The sequence below is a fragment of the Bidens hawaiensis genome, unplaced genomic scaffold, assembly GCF_021521415.1.
Source record: "Bidens hawaiensis isolate Kalapana, Puna unplaced genomic scaffold, B.hawaiensis_p1.1 tig00044268_1, whole genome shotgun sequence".
NCBI lineage: Eukaryota > Viridiplantae > Streptophyta > Magnoliopsida > Asterales > Asteraceae > Bidens > Bidens hawaiensis.
Window position 1 is genome coordinate 47,956 of NW_027497870.1, and position 20,574 is coordinate 68,529.

At 31.6% G+C, this 20,574-nt stretch overlaps 1 protein-coding gene and 1 pseudogene across 1 annotated transcript; one reads left to right on the forward strand and one right to left on the reverse strand.

The window, feature by feature from the left end:
• The first annotated feature begins 8,461 nt into the window (after positions 1–8,461).
• Positions 8,462–9,573, forward strand: LOC143594873 (putative rRNA-processing protein EBP2 homolog pseudogene; annotated as a pseudogene).
• Positions 9,574–12,925: 3,352 nt separating this feature from the next.
• On the reverse strand, positions 12,926–18,651 carry LOC143594871 (65-kDa microtubule-associated protein 3-like). The gene is made up of 13 exons (XM_077074070.1): positions 18,611–18,651; positions 18,396–18,477; positions 18,091–18,297; positions 17,383–17,622; positions 17,077–17,286; positions 16,554–16,709; positions 16,308–16,467; positions 15,012–15,163; positions 14,835–14,922; positions 14,664–14,737; positions 14,505–14,579; positions 14,151–14,418; positions 12,926–13,574 (listed from the first exon to the last, which is right to left on the reverse strand). Exons 2-13 carry the CDS (start codon positions 18,465–18,467, stop codon positions 13,090–13,092), a joined length of 2,187 nt encoding a protein of 728 aa, XP_076930185.1. The 5' UTR covers positions 18,468–18,477; positions 18,611–18,651; the 3' UTR covers positions 12,926–13,089.
• Positions 18,652–20,574: the final 1,923 nt, after the last annotated feature.

A 20,574-nucleotide genomic window follows, 5' to 3' on the forward strand; every position in this document is an offset into this window, starting at 1 on the left:
GTATAGTTAAAAGACTAGAGAATAGGATTCAGTTGTACTATATTTAACTTTCTGTATTTAAAAAATATAATTCAATTATGTTTATTGAGCCAGTTATAAAGTATATGAAGAGTTATAGAAAATCTTCAAGGTGATTTCATATAAGATGAACGAGAAAGTATGTTATATTACAACATATTTTCCATATATTGAGTACAAGGTATTTTTCCTCAAATTGCTTACTTGGTACCCCTAATTCTTATAAGTACATGGTATTTATAGTATAGAGAAGGAGAAATATTTTGATAGGGACCTCTTCATCGACCTGATAGTGACTTATCTTCGTTTGTTAGTGAAGATTTACTCTCATTCATTTTCCATTGTGCCATATCAGCCAAATAGTCCCCATTCATAACCGTGTTATTCCATTGGTGACAATTTTTTACAGCGCAATGTATCATATCCTTTTATGTGTATTCAATATAATTTTATAAATTAAAATTGTTAGTTGAAAATAAATGTTATGTCATACACTTACAAATTGAATGAAACCTCATGAGTATGTAAAAGTTGATCATGTGCTGCTTAGTTTGACAAATTTCACAATGCAACAACACCATTTAAAAAAAAAACTTCCATTTGACTTCATTTAAAGTGGCATAAAATGCCATAACGTTTTCATGCAATTTAATTACAAGTACTTGTATTATTCAAAAATATGTATATGCAATTTTAATAATCGACTTTTATCTTTACATACTATTAAAGCAATACAATTTGTACACATATCATTCAACTAGCATCTCCACATCAATTGTCCACATGTCATTCAACTAGTCTCTCCACATCAATGACACATCATTGCCAAGTAATCTATTTCCTTTCCTATCATGTATATTATTTAATCAAAAATGATGTTAATGATGGGAATCGAACCATGGCACTATCCCGAAATTAAAACTTAACAAATGCAACAATTGTCAACCAACCAAAAACTATTGATGTTCAATTAGTTGAAATACAGATCCTATATATTGAAAGAACCATTGTAAATGGAAAGTTTTTGTAATTATGACATAAGTAAATTGTCCATATAAGAATCCTTAGCAAAAATAGAATATAGCAATCAATACATGATCAATAATCATTTGAAATGTTGACCGACATTAGTTAATATATATATATATATATATATTAATTATGACGTCATCCGGGTTAATGTCCGGTCTAACCTCTCGGGTCGATCCGACCTGTGACCCGGTAAGGCGTCCGGGTATGAGAGCATTCACATCAGGTCCTCTAAAAACTTTGTGAGAGAAATCTCTAAAAATTTTTAGAGAACGGTAAGTGGTTGTGAGTAGAGGAAATAGAAAATTTAAGGAGATGGGTAAATTTTGAGTAAATTTGGAGAACCACTGTTCATTCTCTATTTGTTTTTTAATATATTTGAAAGTGGTTGTGAGTGAAGGAGAAAGAAAATATAATGATAAAGATGTAAAAAAGTATATGAGAGAGAAAATATGGTGTTTTTAGTGTAATTATAGAGATGAAGATGAAGAATGTGATGTGAATGCTCTGAAAACATTGATTTAAACCATAAGATTTTTCACCCTAATCATTTTAATCTCTCTCTCTATCTCTCTCTAGGCTTACTAATTCCACCATCCACCATCTTTTATATTCCGGTAATGTAGATCGAGATTAATCGTTTTCCGGTAAGGTTATATATTACACTCTAATGGCCAGCAATGTTATATGATTTTCCGGCAAGGTTATATATTTTTCCAGCAAAATCATATTTTCTTTCAGTTATTGTAGATCTAACCTTTTTATCTTTATTTTCATTGTTAAATGATTTTTTTTAAAATCAGGTTCTAAAACAAAAACGGCGATGAAGCTAATATTTCTACGTTTTTACGTTTTTCCGGTAAGTTTTTCCGTTTATGTGTTATACCTATAACAATGGTTGTTTTATATTTATTTGAAGTTTTATATTTTTCCTGTTTTTTTTATTTTACATGTTGTTCTTCTAGGTTCTAAATAAAAAGTTTCATCCATGGAGATTATCATTATTCTTTTTTCCGGTAAGGCCAATTTAAATTTTCCGGTTATAAATTATAGTTCAAATCTTCCATAATATCAATGTTATAACAAAACTTAATTATTTCAGGTTATTGTCCAGATTGATGTACGGAATATTTTATTTTACCTTCTAAATAAAAATCAGAGATATCATTGTCATTATCACTATTTCGTTTTTCCGGTAAGACCATTCAAATTTTCCGGTTATAAAATTATAATTAAAACTTTCCATAATATGACTATTAATATTTGACTTTATCATTTCAGGTTATTGTTCCGACTCATATAAGCTAATTACATTGATTGAACATTAGTTAATAAGATGTATTTTTTTTAATTTTTTTTAATATTGATGTATATTTTTTTTAATACTCATGTATATTTCTTATTTATAAGATTATAATATACATTAAATTACATATATTAATATAATCATTATTCTATTGTTTTTGTCAACGTTCAATTTAGTGACAAATATTCCGTATAATTTAGAATCTTATTATAATTTCCAGTCTTATATTAGTTTACATTTTTAGATTTATACACATTGAAAAATCCCATTAATACAATTTATAGAGTTTGACATTCCTTATGTTTTTTAAAAACCGAATGAACAACCCTTTTTTAAGTTTTTAATTTTTTTCATTTTTATAAACTCATTCCTTAATTTGTGAATTGACCGAAATAATAACCTAATTACCCTATTATTACAATTTATATTTTTTAGCTTTCCTTATTTGTTAAAATAACCGAATGAATAAGTTATAACTTAAATAAATTTCTGACCTATTTAAGTATTTGATAATTCATATTAAATAGTTTTGACCATTCATATTATATCGTTTTTGACCATTCATATTAGTTTACATTTTTAGATTATACACATTTAAGAATCCAATTATGGCACTTTATAAAGCTTGACATTCCTTATTTTTTTTAAATCCGAATGAACAACCCTTTTTTATGTTTTAATTTTTTCCATTTTTATAAAATAATTCCTTAATTTGTGGCTTGACCAAAATAATAACCTAATTATCCCATTATTACAATTTATATCTTTTGACTTTCCTTATTTTAAAAAAAAACCGAATAAATAAGTTATAATTTAAATAAATTTTCGAGCCTTACTTGCAACAAGGTTTAAGTATCCCATTAATACAATTTAATCAGTTTGACTATCCTTATTTGTTTAAATAACTAATAAGGATAGTTAAACTCATTAAATTGTATCAATGGTTTTAAAACAATTTAATTAACATATTTAAACTCATTTCAAAATCTTTCCATAATTTTTTGAAGTTTTCAAATTAACCGATTTGATTTTCATTTTGTAATTATTTCTAAATTAAGTAGTCATATTTTTTCAGCTTTAATTATTTTCAAGAACATAAAATGTTTAAATCTTTCCAAAGTTATTTGAGAATTCATTTATTGTAAAACGTTTCTAAGTTTTGCAAATTTAACAAAATATTAATGTAAGTGATTTAAAAGTTTGTTGTAAGATTGGTCAAAAATCAAAAACAATTTCATAATTTTTTGAAGTTGACTAATTCCAATTTTTTATATTTTGTAACTATTTTGAAATTATTTCAAAACGGGTTGTTTTGAAATAGTATCAAATTTGTTAGATATAAAATGACGGCCAAAAAAAGATTTTTATTAATATATTTTTTTGGTTTAATGGTTTAAGTTAGAAAGATGTTTTTTTAACGATCGAAAGATGTTTTATGTTGTCATTTTACTTTATTTGTTGTTATATGTTATTTTGTTTTAATAAAAACAACAATTTAATAAAAACAACTTTATTAATGTTCAAATGTTACTCATTATTAAATATGTTATTGTGGTGTATTTAATTTGGATGATATTGTTTTATTATATTTTCAGATGGTGAAGCAAAATGAGTTTCTTTTCATATTGTTTAATATGAAAGAACGTGTTTATGTCTTTTGTTGATGTTCTTTTGTTGTTCGATGTACATTAACTTATTGTAACTTTTAACTTTTAATATTTAGACAATGTAAATGGTTAACATTTTGGTCCGAAAGTTTGAAAAATTTTGTGTTGCATGAATTTGTTGTTTAAATTTATTATGTTTGTTTACATGTTTTGGTACAGACAATTTAGAGTCTGATGATGAACTTTAAGGTAAAATATAAATTCTTTAGATATTGTTGTTAGATTTAATACAAGTAGTAATGGTCAACACCTCTTAGCACTTTCTAATAACTATAATTTGGAAGTTAAGATTTATTGGTTCCATATAACAACTTTAGTAATGTTTATATGTTACTAATTATTATACATGTTATCTTGTGTGGTTTATATTTTTATATAATATGCTATTGTGTTGTAACAATTTTCAGGTGTGTTAGGAAAAGTGATTTTCTTTTAGTTGAAGTTTTCAAGATGTTGATGATGGTTTAATAGCAAAGAACATTATTAGTTATTTTGTTGATGTGTTTTGGTTGTTATGCTCAAATTAACTTCTTGTAATTTAAAAGTTTTAATATTAAGACAATGTAAATCTATTAATTTTTTGTTGGTATGGTGATGTGTTTAGTGACAATGTACATCTATCAAGTTTTAATAGTTAAAGAAATATATGTTTGTTTAAATTGATGTTTAAGTTAATTATGTTTAGTGACATATTATTCCACCCGCGTGTCACGCGGGTCTATACCCTAGTTGAACATAATAGTGATAAGTTTTCAAACATACCTCTAACCGTAATTAAAACGACATAGAAGTTATTTCATAAAAAGTTACAAAAAAAAATAAGCAGATTAATCTTTGTATATAAAGCCACCAATTGTCCAATACTCCTAATTCCTAAATCATTTGAGTAATAATATAAAGTTCAATAAACAATTTTAATTACTTTTAGGGTTGACTCATGAAATGCAATTATACAATTTAAAACATTTACACAAACCAACTTGTTAATTAAGTTTAAAAAATAATTTAAATTAATTATAGCTTGAATAATACTATTTGAAAAACACTTTCCAACCTACAACATCGTATAAAGTCTCGTGGCATTAACAAGCGTCATAGATTCATAGATTAAATTATAGTTAAGGTTTCAAACAATACATGAGATAGACATGTCATGCAACTTTCTTTCTATTCAATATTTATGTTTTTTTTCACCGAACATATGATTATATATGACGATTAATGTTTTTTTTTAATTAAGCAATTTTCAATATTATACTTTCTAAAAGCCAATAGATGGAAATCCAAGCTTCCCGATCATCTTCAACATTTATACATTATAAAACTTGTTATAAACAATCAACTCGATTAAAAAAAAACTATCTATTTGGTAGATTTTTGAAAGGGAAACAATTGATATATTAATAATCATCCGACAAGGCCACAACCCATAGTTAACACCTGAAAAGCTTCTTACATCTCTAAAATCATAAACTTGTAATCAATTTATGTAGGTCCCAAAAAAATCACTCGAACGGATTTTGCATTGGCCTTACAATTTCAAACCAAGAACAAAGGTTACCTTAATTGGTGATTTGTCGATAAACCTTGATTCACCCAAGCTTTGTTGATAGTCATTTATCTTCCCTTGTGAATTTACAAACTAGCTCATTGCCATTTGAGTGAGTTGTGAACAGGGATAACACAAAAGTTTGAGTGCGACGGTTATATGTGATCCTTAAACATCTGGGACGGGTATACTATATAAGAAACCTAACACCATTGAACATGTTGTCCGAGAAACCTTCCATATGAGTTCAACTAATATGCCATACCGTTTTCATACAATTTAATTACTAAGTACTTGCATTTTTCAAATATTTCAAAAATATATGATGCCAATTATAATAATTAACGCTTGTTCAACACAATGATAAGAAGTTTTCAAACAATTTTATTGTCGCAACTTTAACTACTCACGAGTCATCTAATAAGAATTACAAAAATAAGCATTGTTAGGCTTTGTCTATAAAACCACAACTACTGTTAACTATACAATTTAAAATATTTCACACAGACCAACTTGTTGATTAAGTTTAAAAAGAAACATTAATCATAGATAACTTGAAATATATAAATTATTTGGAAAACACTTTCCAACCTAAGACTTCGTATAAAGTATCGTGGCATTAACAAGCATTATAGTCTATAGATTTAATTATGGTTAGGGTTAGACTTTGATAAGTTCCAACTAACTCACCAACAATACATGAAACAAACATGTGATGCAACTTTCTTTCTTTCCAACATATGACAATGTAACTTGATTAATTTTAATTATTATTTAACCAGTTCTTCAATTTTATACTTTCTAAAGATCACATAGATGGAGGATCCAAGCTTCCCAATCATATTCAATACTTATAAAACATGTTATAAACACTGATCTCAATACCCATAAGCCATTGTTATTAGTTAACACACAAAAGTCATCCAACGGGTTTCTTACATCTCTAATTATAAACTGGCCTGAAGTCAATTTCAAACCAAGAACAAACATTACCTTGATTCATGATTTGCGATGAATCCTGCTTCACCCGAGCTTCGCCGATGAACGTTTATACACTTTAATCAAGGTTTTTCTTTCCCGGTGTTAAGAGTTCACGCACTCTTAAAAATGTTAATGACTTAAGGGTTCTTATTCATCAAATTACTAAGCATGTTAATAAGGTTTCTATGCACACGCTTAATAAAAAGGTAAATCACTTATAAACATGAATGATACTTGCTTATGCCTTATAGTTATGTTTACGTCGTTGATACATGGTTGACCGGTTAAAGCATTAGTAGTTTTGATTAAGTATCACTCATATTCATATCACATTTGTATGGCAATAACATTTTTTTATAAAGAAGAAAAAGTAGTATCATTTTCTCCAAATTCCTTTTATAACACTTTAACATCATTTTCATAAGATGTATGCATCACTTATAAAAATATACGAGTAAATTACATATATGGTTCATACCGCAAATTTGGTATCTAAATTAAAAAAATTACAACTATGGTCGTCAATAGTTCAAAAGTGTAACACATATGGTCTCTAAAATGAAATTGGTTTGGATGGTGTTCTCTCTGTGTGTCACAGAATAGACAAAGTAGATCCATGTGAAATTTGTTAGGTGTTTAAAGTAAATATTCAAGCAGTTGGCAGGTTAACCATTCAATTGGTGTGGTATGGCAAATCCAATAAGTTGCTTGTAGATTAAATGAATTTTTCTTAATATGAAAGAACTGGATTGATGACCATTTGATTACGATACTTCAAAAAAATTGAGTAAATGACTTCACTCTAGTTAATTAGCAAACAAATACACTGGCCGGAAGTTTCAGTTAGAACTACTTCAAATATCAATTAGTTTCTTACATAACATATATGTTCATCGGTTCAGTTTGGTTATTCCACACATCAAAACCATAACCAAACCATAAACTACAGTTAATCGGCTATGGCTTAATCAACCCATATGTTAATTCGCTTATGGTTCAGTTAAGTCGGTTTAAGTTTCTTTTCTCTTAATTTCTTAGGGTTATTTTTTTGTATATTCTTTTGTTGTTTTGTTTTCAGTTTTTATATTGTTATTTCATATATTGTCAAGTACAAGAGTGAACTGGTAGATGAACACTATACTAACTAATTAACACCAGTCAAGAACCCTACTAATCTAATTTAGTAATTTTAAGATAACCAATTAATTAATTTATGAAAAGGTTATTTATTTATATTTAACATGGGCCAAACGGGCCGATTTGTTAGACCCAAGTCCCTTTTGAGAAAAATGGGCCTAATAATAATATATTATAGAGAAAGCAATTGACGTTTCAAGGGTGGGTTTAGGGTTGATCGTCATATCATACTTCTTCTGTCGACAATTAGCTAGCAAGGTCGGTCAGCCACTTATTTTCATTGATTCATGCATGCAATTTACTAGTAATCGTTAATTCAGGGTTTAAGAATATTATCTGCTCTTTCCTGAAACTTTATTATTATTTTAATTTTAGGGTTTTCTTTCATTTTGAATTAGGACACATTAGGGGTTAATAGCAAGTTTGTAACTGGTTTGGTTTTAATCCGTATGCCTCCTACTTTATAGTAATCGGTTTGAATTTAATGGTGAAAAATATATCGCATGTTACAAATTAAAAAAATTATTTAATATTATAATAGATACATGTTTGATAACCATATTCTCTGTTTATATAGAGATACTGTTTTTGAGGTTAATTACATGTTTAGAACATGTACTGTTGTTTTAAAACCTAAAAAATGCTGTTACAAAAAAAATAAAAAGAAATCGAACTAGTAACCGCAAACTATATATGAAAAATGCAATGCATTTTCAATTTATTTGGACTAGTTAGTTTAATAACTTATTAAGTTGGCTTTTGTTTAACTGTAACAGATTACTAAATGGCTATAAAAAAGCCTACTTCCAAGTTGTTAGAGACGTTACCCGAAGATCTTGATATGGATGCTTCTGATTCTGCCCCAGAAATCGAGTCTGAATCTGACACAGAATCAGAATCTGAATCCGAAGAGGACGAAGACGTTAAACTAACCGAGCCATCAAAAACCGCCATATACAACAAAGAAGCCATACTCGACAAACTCGCAGACATAAGCTGGCCCGAAGATGTTGACTGGCTACACAAACTGTCACTTGACATTGACCAAGAACAAAAAGTAGACGTTAACGATGACCTGGCACGTGAGCTCGCGTTCTACACACAAGCCCTTGAAGGCACCCGTCAGGCTTTTATCAAAATCCAACCTTTGGGCCTCCCGTTTCTTCGTCCCACTGATTATTATGCTGAAATGGTGAAAACCGACACGCACATGGAGAAGATTAAAGGTCGGCTTTTATCTGAGAAGAGAAGAATTGAAGAGGCGGAAGAAAGAAGAAAGGCCCGAGAGAATAAGAAAAAGGCAAAGGAAGTGCAAGCCGAGAAGCAAAAAGAACGGGCCAAATCGAAGAAAGAAGAAATAGAGTCGGTTAAGAAATGGAGGAAACAAAGGGAACAAAGCGGGTTTGCAGGTGGTGACAAGGATGGCGATATGGGTTTATCGTTTGAAAGTGGAAAGAGTCTGACAAGTCTAAGAAGAACAAACGGGCAGGGGTTAACCCGTGGGACCGGTCGGGTGGAAAGGCGAAAGTAAGTGGTGGGAAGGACCGTAAGGGGGGCGTAAACAATAAGAGGAAAAACCGGGATTCAAAGTATGGGTTTGGTGGGAAGAAGGGCGGGAAGAAGCAGAATACTGCAGAGACTACTAATGATTTTAAAGGGTTTAAGAAGAGTGATTCTTTCGGGAACAAGAAAAGAAAGAAGTGATCATCATAAGGTCACCAGTTTTGGTTCTTTAAGGTCAGATTGTTGTTTTGATTGAATATTAAGTTTAAGATCAACGTTTGTTTCATTCCTGTTGCTTTAGTTTTTTAGTATTATGAATGTTTTGAGCCACCAAATATTCTCTATGAAAACTTTTATTTACTGCAGTGTTTCTTTTATTTTTATTTTTTGGTTTTTGAACTTATATTGATCTGTAAATTGTTATGTAACATGGCATTATTTGATGGGCCAATCAACACAGTCATGTTATTGCATCTTATGAGATTTCGTGGGTTTGGTAGACACAACTGGTTATGATATGGCAATGGAAGTAGGTTTTCTGTTGATGCTAAAAACTAAAGGTTGCAATATGGGTGGGCGGGTAATGGGTCATTTTGGTTGAAGTTGAATTGGTTTTTATAGTACAGGTCAGATTGTCAGAACGTGATCTATAATAACGGTTAGGATCACAAAAACATTAATCTTGAAAATTATTTTGGCGCATATAAACGTAAAAGCAGAGTTTGGTTTAACGTTTAAATCGTTTGTACTGTTTTTCTTTTGGTTATTTTTGGTCATGTTGTTGCATGTTATCATATTCATAATTATTGTTATTGCTGGCTTGAGAAATAAGTGTTCTATTGATGGCAAATCAAGAGGTTGCACCATGGGTGGGTTGGGTGTCGTGTGACCGTGTCATTTTTGGTGGATTTGAAATGGGTTATTGTACAGTTTAAAATGGGACGTATGATGATAACTTTTTTGTTAATTTGGATCAAAGTACGAACTGGTTTTGGAGATTTTATGCATTAAATGAAATTTGTTGGAGTAATTTGTCAAACAATTAAATAAACGAAAGCAATAATGAAAATTGAACTTGTGCCCTAAAAGCAATCTGAACACTACCGTGGTACAAATGGATTTTGCTAATCGCTTTCCAAGTTTAACGCAGAGATATTTGAAGTACTCTTGTGTACTCGTCTACTCGATAAGATATTAATGGTAAAGATGAATATAGCATATGACCCGAGAGTCTGAAAAATATAGTTTAAAATTTAAAACATTTAATATGTCTTTTAATTCCAACAAAATTTACTGTTTTTTTTTCTATTTACTTACATGTAAAAAGGTAAACTTGAAGTTGAAGGCAAACTTTACATGACAAATTAAAAATTAATTATATATTCTAATTATATTTTATATCACAAGTTTAGATGTTTTTGAGTTTTAGTAAATTTAATTTCGAACATGTTTATCAACTTGGGTGATAATTATGCAGATTATTCTAATAGCTTGCGTTGTTGTATGACATATTAAGCTTATGTATGATTTTTGTTGTGTGTTATAAGAATAATATTGTTAGCAATTTGATAATTTATTTTGACTTCAATGTTTCATCTGGAACACAAAGAAACGAGTCAAAAAGTTGTATAGGACCAAGTCAATTTATATAAAGACTTACAAAGCAAGTTTATTAAAAAGTTTAGAATATTCATATTCTACAAAAAAATCAATCATTAAGAACTAATCTGCTGTTTTAATGTTAATAGTTTATTGATGGTTGTTAGAAAAGAAAACTGGTTTTTTATATTGAGAAGTCAACTGCTGTTAGCTTTCACACCACACCACAAATCAAATCATCCAAAAGTTTACACAACACACTCTCAATCTTATTATTCTCCCATCCTTATAAATCCTTCCATCTCTCACCAATCCACCTCTCTCTAATAATAAACCACCATGTTTGAATTGATCGCTCTTGCTGCTTCAAAACCGCACTTGATATTTCTTTTCTGCAATGTGATCATAGTCACTCTCATTCTTGTTAGCTTGGAACCATCATCACATTCTGATCATAAACACATTCCTACTCCCATTCCACCGCCACCGCCTCCTGTCGTCAATGAACACGAGGAGGATGAAGAAGATGAACTCAGAAGAAGAGTGGAGGAATTCATTGAAGAGGTTAATAGAGGTTGGAAGGCTGAAAAAATGAGTTCAACTTCAAGTCTTGGTTCTTTCACTAACTAAGTTTCATGTGAAAGCCATGGCCTATTGGAAGGTTGGATTGTTATAGGGAATGTAGATAAGTTGGCTCGATAACGGGTTATGAGTTTTGATCGTTGCTTCTTGTTGTTTAAATTCATGTGAAATATGTTAAAAGAAAGTTATGTTTAATAAGCAGATGCTATCTTTTGTTTTCATGTGATACATTTCATTATTATTCAGTACAATTAAGGAAGAGTTTTTAATTATTATTATTATTATTATTATTATTATTATTATTTTTAATTTGAGAAAGAGCAATTGGATTAGTGGGGTCAATTCCAAAATCCGAAAAAAAAAACAAAACAAAAAACAAACACACAAGAATATAGACACAAATTTAATTTCACATAAAAATTTAGCTAGTTAACAAGGGAATCCAATGAAGAAAGATTATACCACAGTTTTAATATTACATACCAAGTCAGTGTGACATAAAAGAGTGGGGAAATCAAAATGATTTAACAAAATGGTACGTATATTTTTTTGTACCAATTTAAAGAAATATCACATAAAGAGTTTAACAGTGTCTAATTCTATTGGTCCAAGTGGCATCACACCATTGGCCACACCGACTTTTATGGTTTTTTTTATATTATTTTAGTTTCAATATCGTAACGTACGCTGAAATCGACCAAATTCGTGACGACTTACTGCTACAACTTTCGGACCGAACGCTCGAGTTTTACCAACACTCATATTTATTGATCTTTTTTTTACATAACGAACGTAATCGAAACCAACCCAATTTACGTCGACTTACTGCTGCAACGTCTGGGACTGACAACGTTTGTGTTTCACCAACGCCTAGGTTTTACCAACTCACCGTCGCAACACCGGGGACCGCAAGGCTCTAGTTTTACCGACCGAATAAAGACATTTTAAATATTTTGTTTTTTTATATATGTTAATTTGACGATTTTTTTTGTTTTAACGATTGGGTTTTACCATTACCAACGTATCAATACCGGTGAACTTTTTAACATGTTAATTTTTAGTTATATGAACGTCACTATTGTTTCCGTGTTAACGTACACATTATTCTTTTAATTCAGTGTCTGTTTCTTAACGAACTTAACCCATACCTACCAAATCCCCATTAATTCACCGTCACAACACGACAGGGCGACGCATGTATATAAAAATACCCTAACTATTCTAACACAACGCACCGGCTAAAAACTAGTTCAATGTACTTAAGGTTTCTTTAATGATAGTGCTGAAAATGTTAGAATTATTTAAAACCCATCCCAAGGTCAACGTACCAAACCTTAGGGTGTTGACTTCGTCAAATTAACATCTCAATCATACAATAAGTCGTCATTTGGTTACATTAATATGACGTGCTATTTCGCTAAATTAACATGTAAAATGCCATTTTTAAAAACAACATTTTCATCATTTTTAGTAATAACAAATAATAATAATAATAATAATAATGAAACTGAGACACACACACTCAACCTAGGAAATGGAATAAAAGTGGTAGTAAATCTTTCTCACATAGCCAGCCACTAAACATCCTTCAAACATCAACACAAGTCATTAAAGCCAATTACAGTTGACTTAAAATACCAAACATGTCAGCAGTAACAACCATTAAACCATAGCAAATTGAACTATCCTAATTACTTAAGTAACTTCACAAAACATCATCAAGCCGCAACAACCGTCTTCAGTAGTGTTTTCGGAGCCACAAAACCCGCTCTTCTTTCTTCAAAGGAGTATTCAACAACCTCTTCAGGGATCACCATCTCCTTAAGCTGATGCACACCCGTTAAAGGCGTTGGTGCAGGCGTCATCACAGTCTGCATTGGGACAGAAACAGTTGATGGTGTACAAGGCAAAGTTGGGATCATGTGTGTCTTAGGAGTTCTGTTTTCGTCATCTGTTGCAGATATTATGGTTTTGGAAGGAGTTGTAAATGGTGTGGTGTTGGTTTGAAATGTTTTCTGCAACATTCCATGTTTTTGGTTGAGATCTTCAAGTAAAGTTATGTTGGTTTTTGATGATTCGGTTGAAGATAATGGTGAAAAGGGGGTTCGGAAGATCGGTTGTCGTTGTGGTTGTGGCGGTTCTGTTTCACTGATGGAGTGTTTTCTGTTTGCAGGAAGTCCAGCTATGTCCAAACCTCGTCTCCCTGATATAAGAAATACCAAATGATCATGTTATCATTGGTTTTCAAAAACTTTAAAATTTCATATTACTCATTAACAATATTTTTCTCAAAATATGAAATTTACCCATCCCATAAAAAACTCTTATTTACCCTTCCCATTTTCCTTTATACCGAGAATTTATAAAACAAATATCAAATTTACCCATCTAAAAATAAAACAATTCAAGATCATTTTACTCTTATTTTTACATAACTTTAGAATTTCATATTACCCATTAAAAATAATATTTTTCTCGAGATCCTTCTCATAAAAAAGTCATTTTTACCCTTCTCATTTTCTTTTTATAATTCTTGTATGGGAGAATTTTTAAAACTAAGTTAGACACCCGGAAAATATTTTTTGGCTTTGCTGTTAAACTTACAACTTTATTAATATCATTAAAAACATATTAAACTTATTTTACTACGTTTATAAAATTTAATTGTCTACTGAATAGATTTATACTACAAAATTTATCAAATTATGAAATATTAACCACCTTTTTTTATCTATGTATGATATAATTATGGTAAGAAAAAAAATATAATTATTTTTACCAACAGAAAGGCCCGAAGATCCATCATCCCGGTTAATATTTAACTGCCGCTCGTTCTTTTTGCCATGTCGGGTATTAGGTGTGGCTCTAACGGAGTGAAGATCAGTTTTAGTTGCATGCATAGCTCCCCCGAGTGATAATCTTCTGTTACTTGCCCCACCATATGACATCCTGGACCCCTTTTTCCCACTTTGTTTCATCGGGCTCGGTTTTGACCCGAACATGGCTTCCTGTTCCGCCATCAACTGTCCTTGAATTTTTTTCTGATCCTAAAAACACACAAAACAACATTATAAAGTCAATGAGATCAGGTCAAACGGGTTATCCCGTTCACAACACTTAAATTATATCGTACCCTTTGACGTTTTCGTTCTTCTTCTTTTACTTGTCTTAAGGTCTTATATTCTTCAAGCATGGATAAAAGTCGGATCTGCACAGGGCATATTAAATTTATAAAAAAACTGAAAAAAAAACGCATTTTTAACTATTATTATTTTAAGTCAATATTTCTTACTCCATCATAAGTGAATTCAATGCCTCTCTCATCCTCCCAGGTTATTGTCTTTACAGCTAATGCCTCCACCATCCCTGTTCAAAAAACAACCAAAAAAAATGTTATATCTATGAAAAATATTTCATTATTGGAATAACTAATTTTACAAATTCGCACGAAAGTAAGATTTACCTGGAAGTTTATTTACTAAAGCGCGGGCTTTTTCTGCACGTTTTAGAGTGAGATGTGCGCCCCTTCCAGCATTATAACGATTATCATCCTGGATATAAAACAATAAAAGTTATTTTCGATGAGCATGCAATTAAATAAAGAAATAGAAGTAACTAAGGGTAAAGAAAAAATATTCACATTGTTATACTCCTCCAACCAACACTCTTCTTCACAGGCAGAAATCCACTTTTCAACCTTGTCAAGTATTTCTTTCCTGCTATATGCTTCTTCTTTAACATTTCCTATTTGAAGCTCCAGTTGTTCTAGAAGACTAGCAGGATCAATAGCTCCTTCATTAACAAATGCAAACTTTATATCAGTAAATATGCAAATATAATTGTTGTTATCCATTTTGACCCATTTACTTATGAATGGGTCGATTCGGGTTATGGGTGAAATGTGTATATTAAAATATATTATCACTGAATTAATATAATTTTCACAATTGTATTTGTTATGGGACAACCCAATCCGTTTTGATCCGTAAAAAAACTAACACATTATAACTTTTAACCCAACGGGCCAACATACGCATTGCATTTTAAGTATGATAATGAGAGGTGGCAATGTGACCCAGTTACCAATAAATGAGTACATTAAAAAAGTCAAAACGGATTGAGATGTGAAAAGTTGTCCCAAGTGTACTATAATGCATAAAACCTTCTAAACTATATTCTTTTAAATAAAATATCACATAAATAATATAAATTTCATAATCTCATGATAAAAAAAAATTGAAACTTTGGGTAGAAAGTGTTATGGGCCAACCCCTACCCATTTTTACCCGTGCATATATTACACACGTTGTTTGTTAGTATAATATTAATGAGAGTTAACAATTTCAACCCATTTTGACCCGTACGAAAACACCAATTCTAACACGTCACCCAACACACACATTGTATTTTGAGTATATTATATTAAATGTGACAACTTTGGCCCATAAACTTTTGAATGACCCATAACTCATATTGGTGAGAGTTACCAACAGGGCCGGCTCCGAGAAGACGAATTTTTTTTTGGGCCAAAGGCGAAATTTTATTTGGGCCTTAAGTAAAATAAACATTTTGTTGAGTTTAAACAATTTAATTTTAAGTGGGCTTTACTTGGTTATGATTTGAGTTGTGTAAAAAACTTTTGTATAAAAATAAACTTAAAAATGTCTATAATAAGACTTGAACACACAACCTCTTGGTTAGATGTCATACCTCTTTGCCACTAGACCAATCTAGTGTTTGTGTAGTTGTGTAGAAACATCGATTATACATACTTTTTTTCATAAAAAACATATATAATTTAAAAAAAAAAGATTCCGGGCCTAACGGGGTGTCGGGCCTATGGCCATCGACCACCCTGCCTCACCCTTGGGCCTGGCCTGGTTACCAATCCTGCCCCTTTACCAAGTGAAAATATTTTATATATAATTATGCATACCAGTTTCAATAGCTTCCATTGCAATCTCCATTGAACTATCAGCTACAGGAAGTAAGTGAGTCTTTCTACAAATATCCTCCAACTCTAATATTTTCTTGAAAACAAGTTCCTTCATTTTGCTTGATTTAAACTCTTCAAGCCGCGAAACCTCAGCCTCAACCTTTAAAAGAAAAAAACTTTAATAGTTTCTACCTTTTGAAAAACTTAGTTACACTTTGAATAATAAATCCAAATACCATTACTTACATAATTAATAAACTCAACCGAAAGCAAGTTGGGTTCTGCTATCTCTTCCTCTGAAGCAGCTATGTTGCAGGTAACACTCTGAAATTCTTGCTGCTCTTCAATGGGCGTATCCATCAAATTCCAAAGCTCTAATAGGGATCTTGCAATATTTTGGAGCTAACATAAGAAGTTTGGCAAATTAATTAGGTTAGTGGGTTGAGCAATGGGTTGAAATGGGTTCGAATCAGAGCATGTCATTTTTCCGATGGATCAAAACAGGCCGGGTTGAATCTTGTAAATATTTAATGCATTAAATATGCATATAACTACCATATGAAAATACTAATCTAGCTTTTTGATTAAAGCAATTCTAAAACTGTAAGTATTTGAATACGCTACAGGTTGAATACACTACAGGTCACTTACGACCCATTTGATCTGCTCAATTTTCTGATAAAGCAAAGCAATTACAAGAGATTATAACTATTTAAATAACATCAGGGTCGTTTGACCCATTAGATTTGGAATATAACAATGTACTTACTCTTTGCATTCTCTCTCTTTTGACCTCATGTAATTTGTGTATAGCAGCAGCAAGACTCCCAATGGCATCATTACTTAGGCTTTGTGTTCCTTCGGTTTCTGCTAAACGAGGATTAATTTCATGAACTGTCTGATTAAAGTCCATTCCAAGCACCACACACAGTGAGTTTAAGGCTTTCATGTGGTCTAGAACTTTCTTGATTCGATCACTCTGTATATTTTGGACAAAAGCAACAAGTAATTAGTTTTAAAACAAACTCGTTTATTAAAGCTATAATAAAGTTGATGGTGAAAAGGGTAGAATTACCTTCTCTTTCTCAAGTGCCTGTAGCTGCACATGAAGTTCTTCAAGTTTTCTTAACGATAAGTCAGTTTCATCCAATACTGTTTTGAAAGAAGTTGCGTAAATTTCCATTTGTATCCTTTGTATCTGTTCTATAACTTCAAGGAATTGATTCTTCCTCTCGGATTTCCTCTTTCTCATTTCTTCTAATTCTGGAAGAATAGCTCTGAGTTCTGCCTTAAGGCTCTTTGTCTTCTGATCAGACTGCAAAAGTAGCACATTATGCAATCAAAATCAAGAACTTATTAGTGACATTGTTTTTGTAACAAAAGTCAAGAAACAAGTAACAGTTTATGCAACCATAATCAAGAAAAAATAACACTTTATGCAACCAAATCAAGAATTGATTGTTCACATTGTTTTTGTAACCAAAATAAAGAAAATGTAACACTTTATGCAACTTATAGTTTTTGTAACCAAAATCAAGAAAAGGTAGCACGCTATGTAACGAAAAATTAAGAGCCGATGGTTAAAATTGTTTTATAACTACAAATAAACCATTTGTTAATTTTGTTAACAATGGACATTAACGGTTAACGAATCAACCAAACCCAACACGACCCAGCCCATTTCAACAAGTGAGCCTTTGCCCAACCCGCCCATCTAAAAAAAGATGTTATTTAAGAAAACGAAAACAAGAAATGATTGTTTTTGTAATTAGCATACATTTACCTGCCTAATGTGCACGGGGCGCTCACCCATAGCAGAACATATAGATGCCAACTCTGCTTCACATTCAGCAATGGCTTGCCTTAATTGAGCGCGGCTTCTGTTTGCTAAATCGACTTTTCTTCTGTATACCTCTAAACACTCTCGTTCAAGCTCCAACAACATCTTATCCTTCTCAACATCCGACTCGCCCACTTCATTCCAAATTACCTGACCATTTTTCACAATTTCCATATTAAACCCTAGGGTCGTTCATGAATACAACAACAACAACAATAATAATAATAATAATGAATAATAAATTATACCTGAAGTTCATGGAGAAGAGAACCACATGTTGTTTCCACTTGCATAAGTGGATCCTTTGTAGGAGTAGTCATTCTGAAAACCCTAATTTTGAAATTGAAAGAAAATTCGTTAATTAAACAAGAAACATGTGAATTTAAAGGCAAATCAGTAGTAATTAAACAAGTAACAGAATTCAGATCCTAAATTTAACGAACGGCAGATCTAACATACGAACCTGAATTCGTGAGCGTTTGCAATCAGAAGAGATAGAGAGATTGTGTGTGTAATTGAATTGAATTGAATTGAATTGGGGGAGTTTGAATTTTGAAATGGAAGGAATTCGACCGTTGACAAATTAATAATGTGATCTGAAGGAATTTGAATTTCAAATAGTGTTTGTTTGTTTGTGACTTTTACGTGTTTGTTACTAAATTAAAATAAAGAATACATACATACTTGTTGGTCCCAAAAGAACAAAAAAGTGATGGCGTGTACCTTTCCATGATCAGTCTCTTCTTATTTTTAAGGTGAAGTTCGAAGATATTTGAAAAATATGGGTGGGTGCTCGTTTTTCAATCCTATATAACCGAACTCAAAAGTATAAAGTGTGCATGTAATATAAATAATTATTTACGGGTTTGTTATCCTTTATGTGAGAGCATCATAACGAGTCAAACCATGTCCAAAACCGAGCTAAGATGAATGAGATATCGAAGCTCAAAGATGAGTGGTTGGAAAATCAAAATCATAATAAAAAGCATTAAAGACGTTTAATGCAATTTATTTTCGACGGGAGTTATGGATTGAATTCAAAATCATAATAAAAAGCATTAAAGACGTTTAATACAATTTATTGTTTAGTTTTGAGTCTTTGATCCTAGCTCCACTATAAATACCAATGCAAGGCTTGGGGTTTGACACACCATTTGTAACTTGAAGAGTTTGCAAATTCTCCAACATTTCTTCGTCTTCTCCAACACAACCAAGAAGGTACGAACCGATCCAATTCAGGTGCATAGTCAACTCCGGCAGTACATACTGCTCCGGCCGTTGTACCATGGGAAACAAAACCAGGAGAGACTCGGAATTTGTTTTAAGGGCCCCGTGTTCAACACGATCCTCGGTCACCAACTTCTACTTCTACCCGATTCTTTGTACTTTGATTTATTTCAGTTGTAATTGTACTGTAATTTAATGCTTTCTAGATAGGTGTTTTTTGTTCGTTCTTTGTATTGTAATTGTATTAAAAGTGTTTTATTTAGTTTATACCGAACGGTTCCTACAATCTTAAAACAAATTTTTTAAAAACACCGTTCGGTTAAAAAAAAATTCGTTTTTTTCGGTTTTATTCAAAAGAGTACTTTGGTAAACCCGAAATCCGGTTACAATTAACTTTATTCTTTTCAAGGAAAACTCACTGTTGGTCCCTTCAAAGTTGGACTTAGAATACCTTCGTTTGAGTAATTCAAGAATTGTAATAAAAGTTTGGAGTAACTTTTAATTAAAGTGGGAGCGTCCACTATATATATTTTCTGAATTATTAATGGGGCGAGTGGCAACACTGTCAAGCGAAACCGCTACCGGTACCCCTTTGAACACCGTGGTGGGAGCGTCCACCATGGCTAATCACGCTGAAAAACCCGAGAAGTTCTCGGGTCTGCACTTTAAACGGTGGCAACAAAAGATGTTTTTCTATTTGACCACCTTGAACCTAGCACGGTTCTTGAAAGAATCCGCTCCCCCGGCTACGAACACCGAAGGGGAGACCGTCGTTCAAGCATTGAGCGCGGTAGATGCGTGGAAGCATTCGGAATTCTTATGCCGTAACTACATGTTAAACGGCCTTATGGATTCGTTGTATAACGTGTACGCTTCAATAAAGACCGCCAAAGAATTATGGGAGTCTTTAGAGAAGAAGTACAAAACGGAGGACGCGGGAACAAAGAAATTTGTTGTCGCTCGTTTCTTGGATTACAAAATGGTTGACTCCAAGACTGTGATAAACCAAGTCCAAGAGTTGCAAGTTATACTTCACGATATCCATGCCGAGGGAATGACACATAGTGAGACATTCCAAGTGGCAGCGGTGATTGAGAAATTACCCCCAAGTTGTGGATTGAGTTTAAGAATTATCTTAAACACAAACGAAAGGAGATGTCCATGGAGGATCTTATTGTTCGTCTTCGTATTGAGGAGGAC

Coding starts and splice junctions, on each gene's coding strand:
- LOC143594871 (XM_077074070.1), bottom strand. CDS start 18,467: ATGACTACTCCTACAAAGGATCCACTTATGCAAGTGGAAACAACATGT. Junction 17,287..17,382: donor AGGCACTTGAGAAAGAGAAG/GTAATTCTACCC, acceptor CAAAATATACAG/AGTGATCGAATCAAGAAAGT. Junction 14,923..15,011: donor GGTTGGAGGAGTATAACAAT/GTGAATATTTTT, acceptor TTTTATATCCAG/GATGATAATCGTTATAATGC.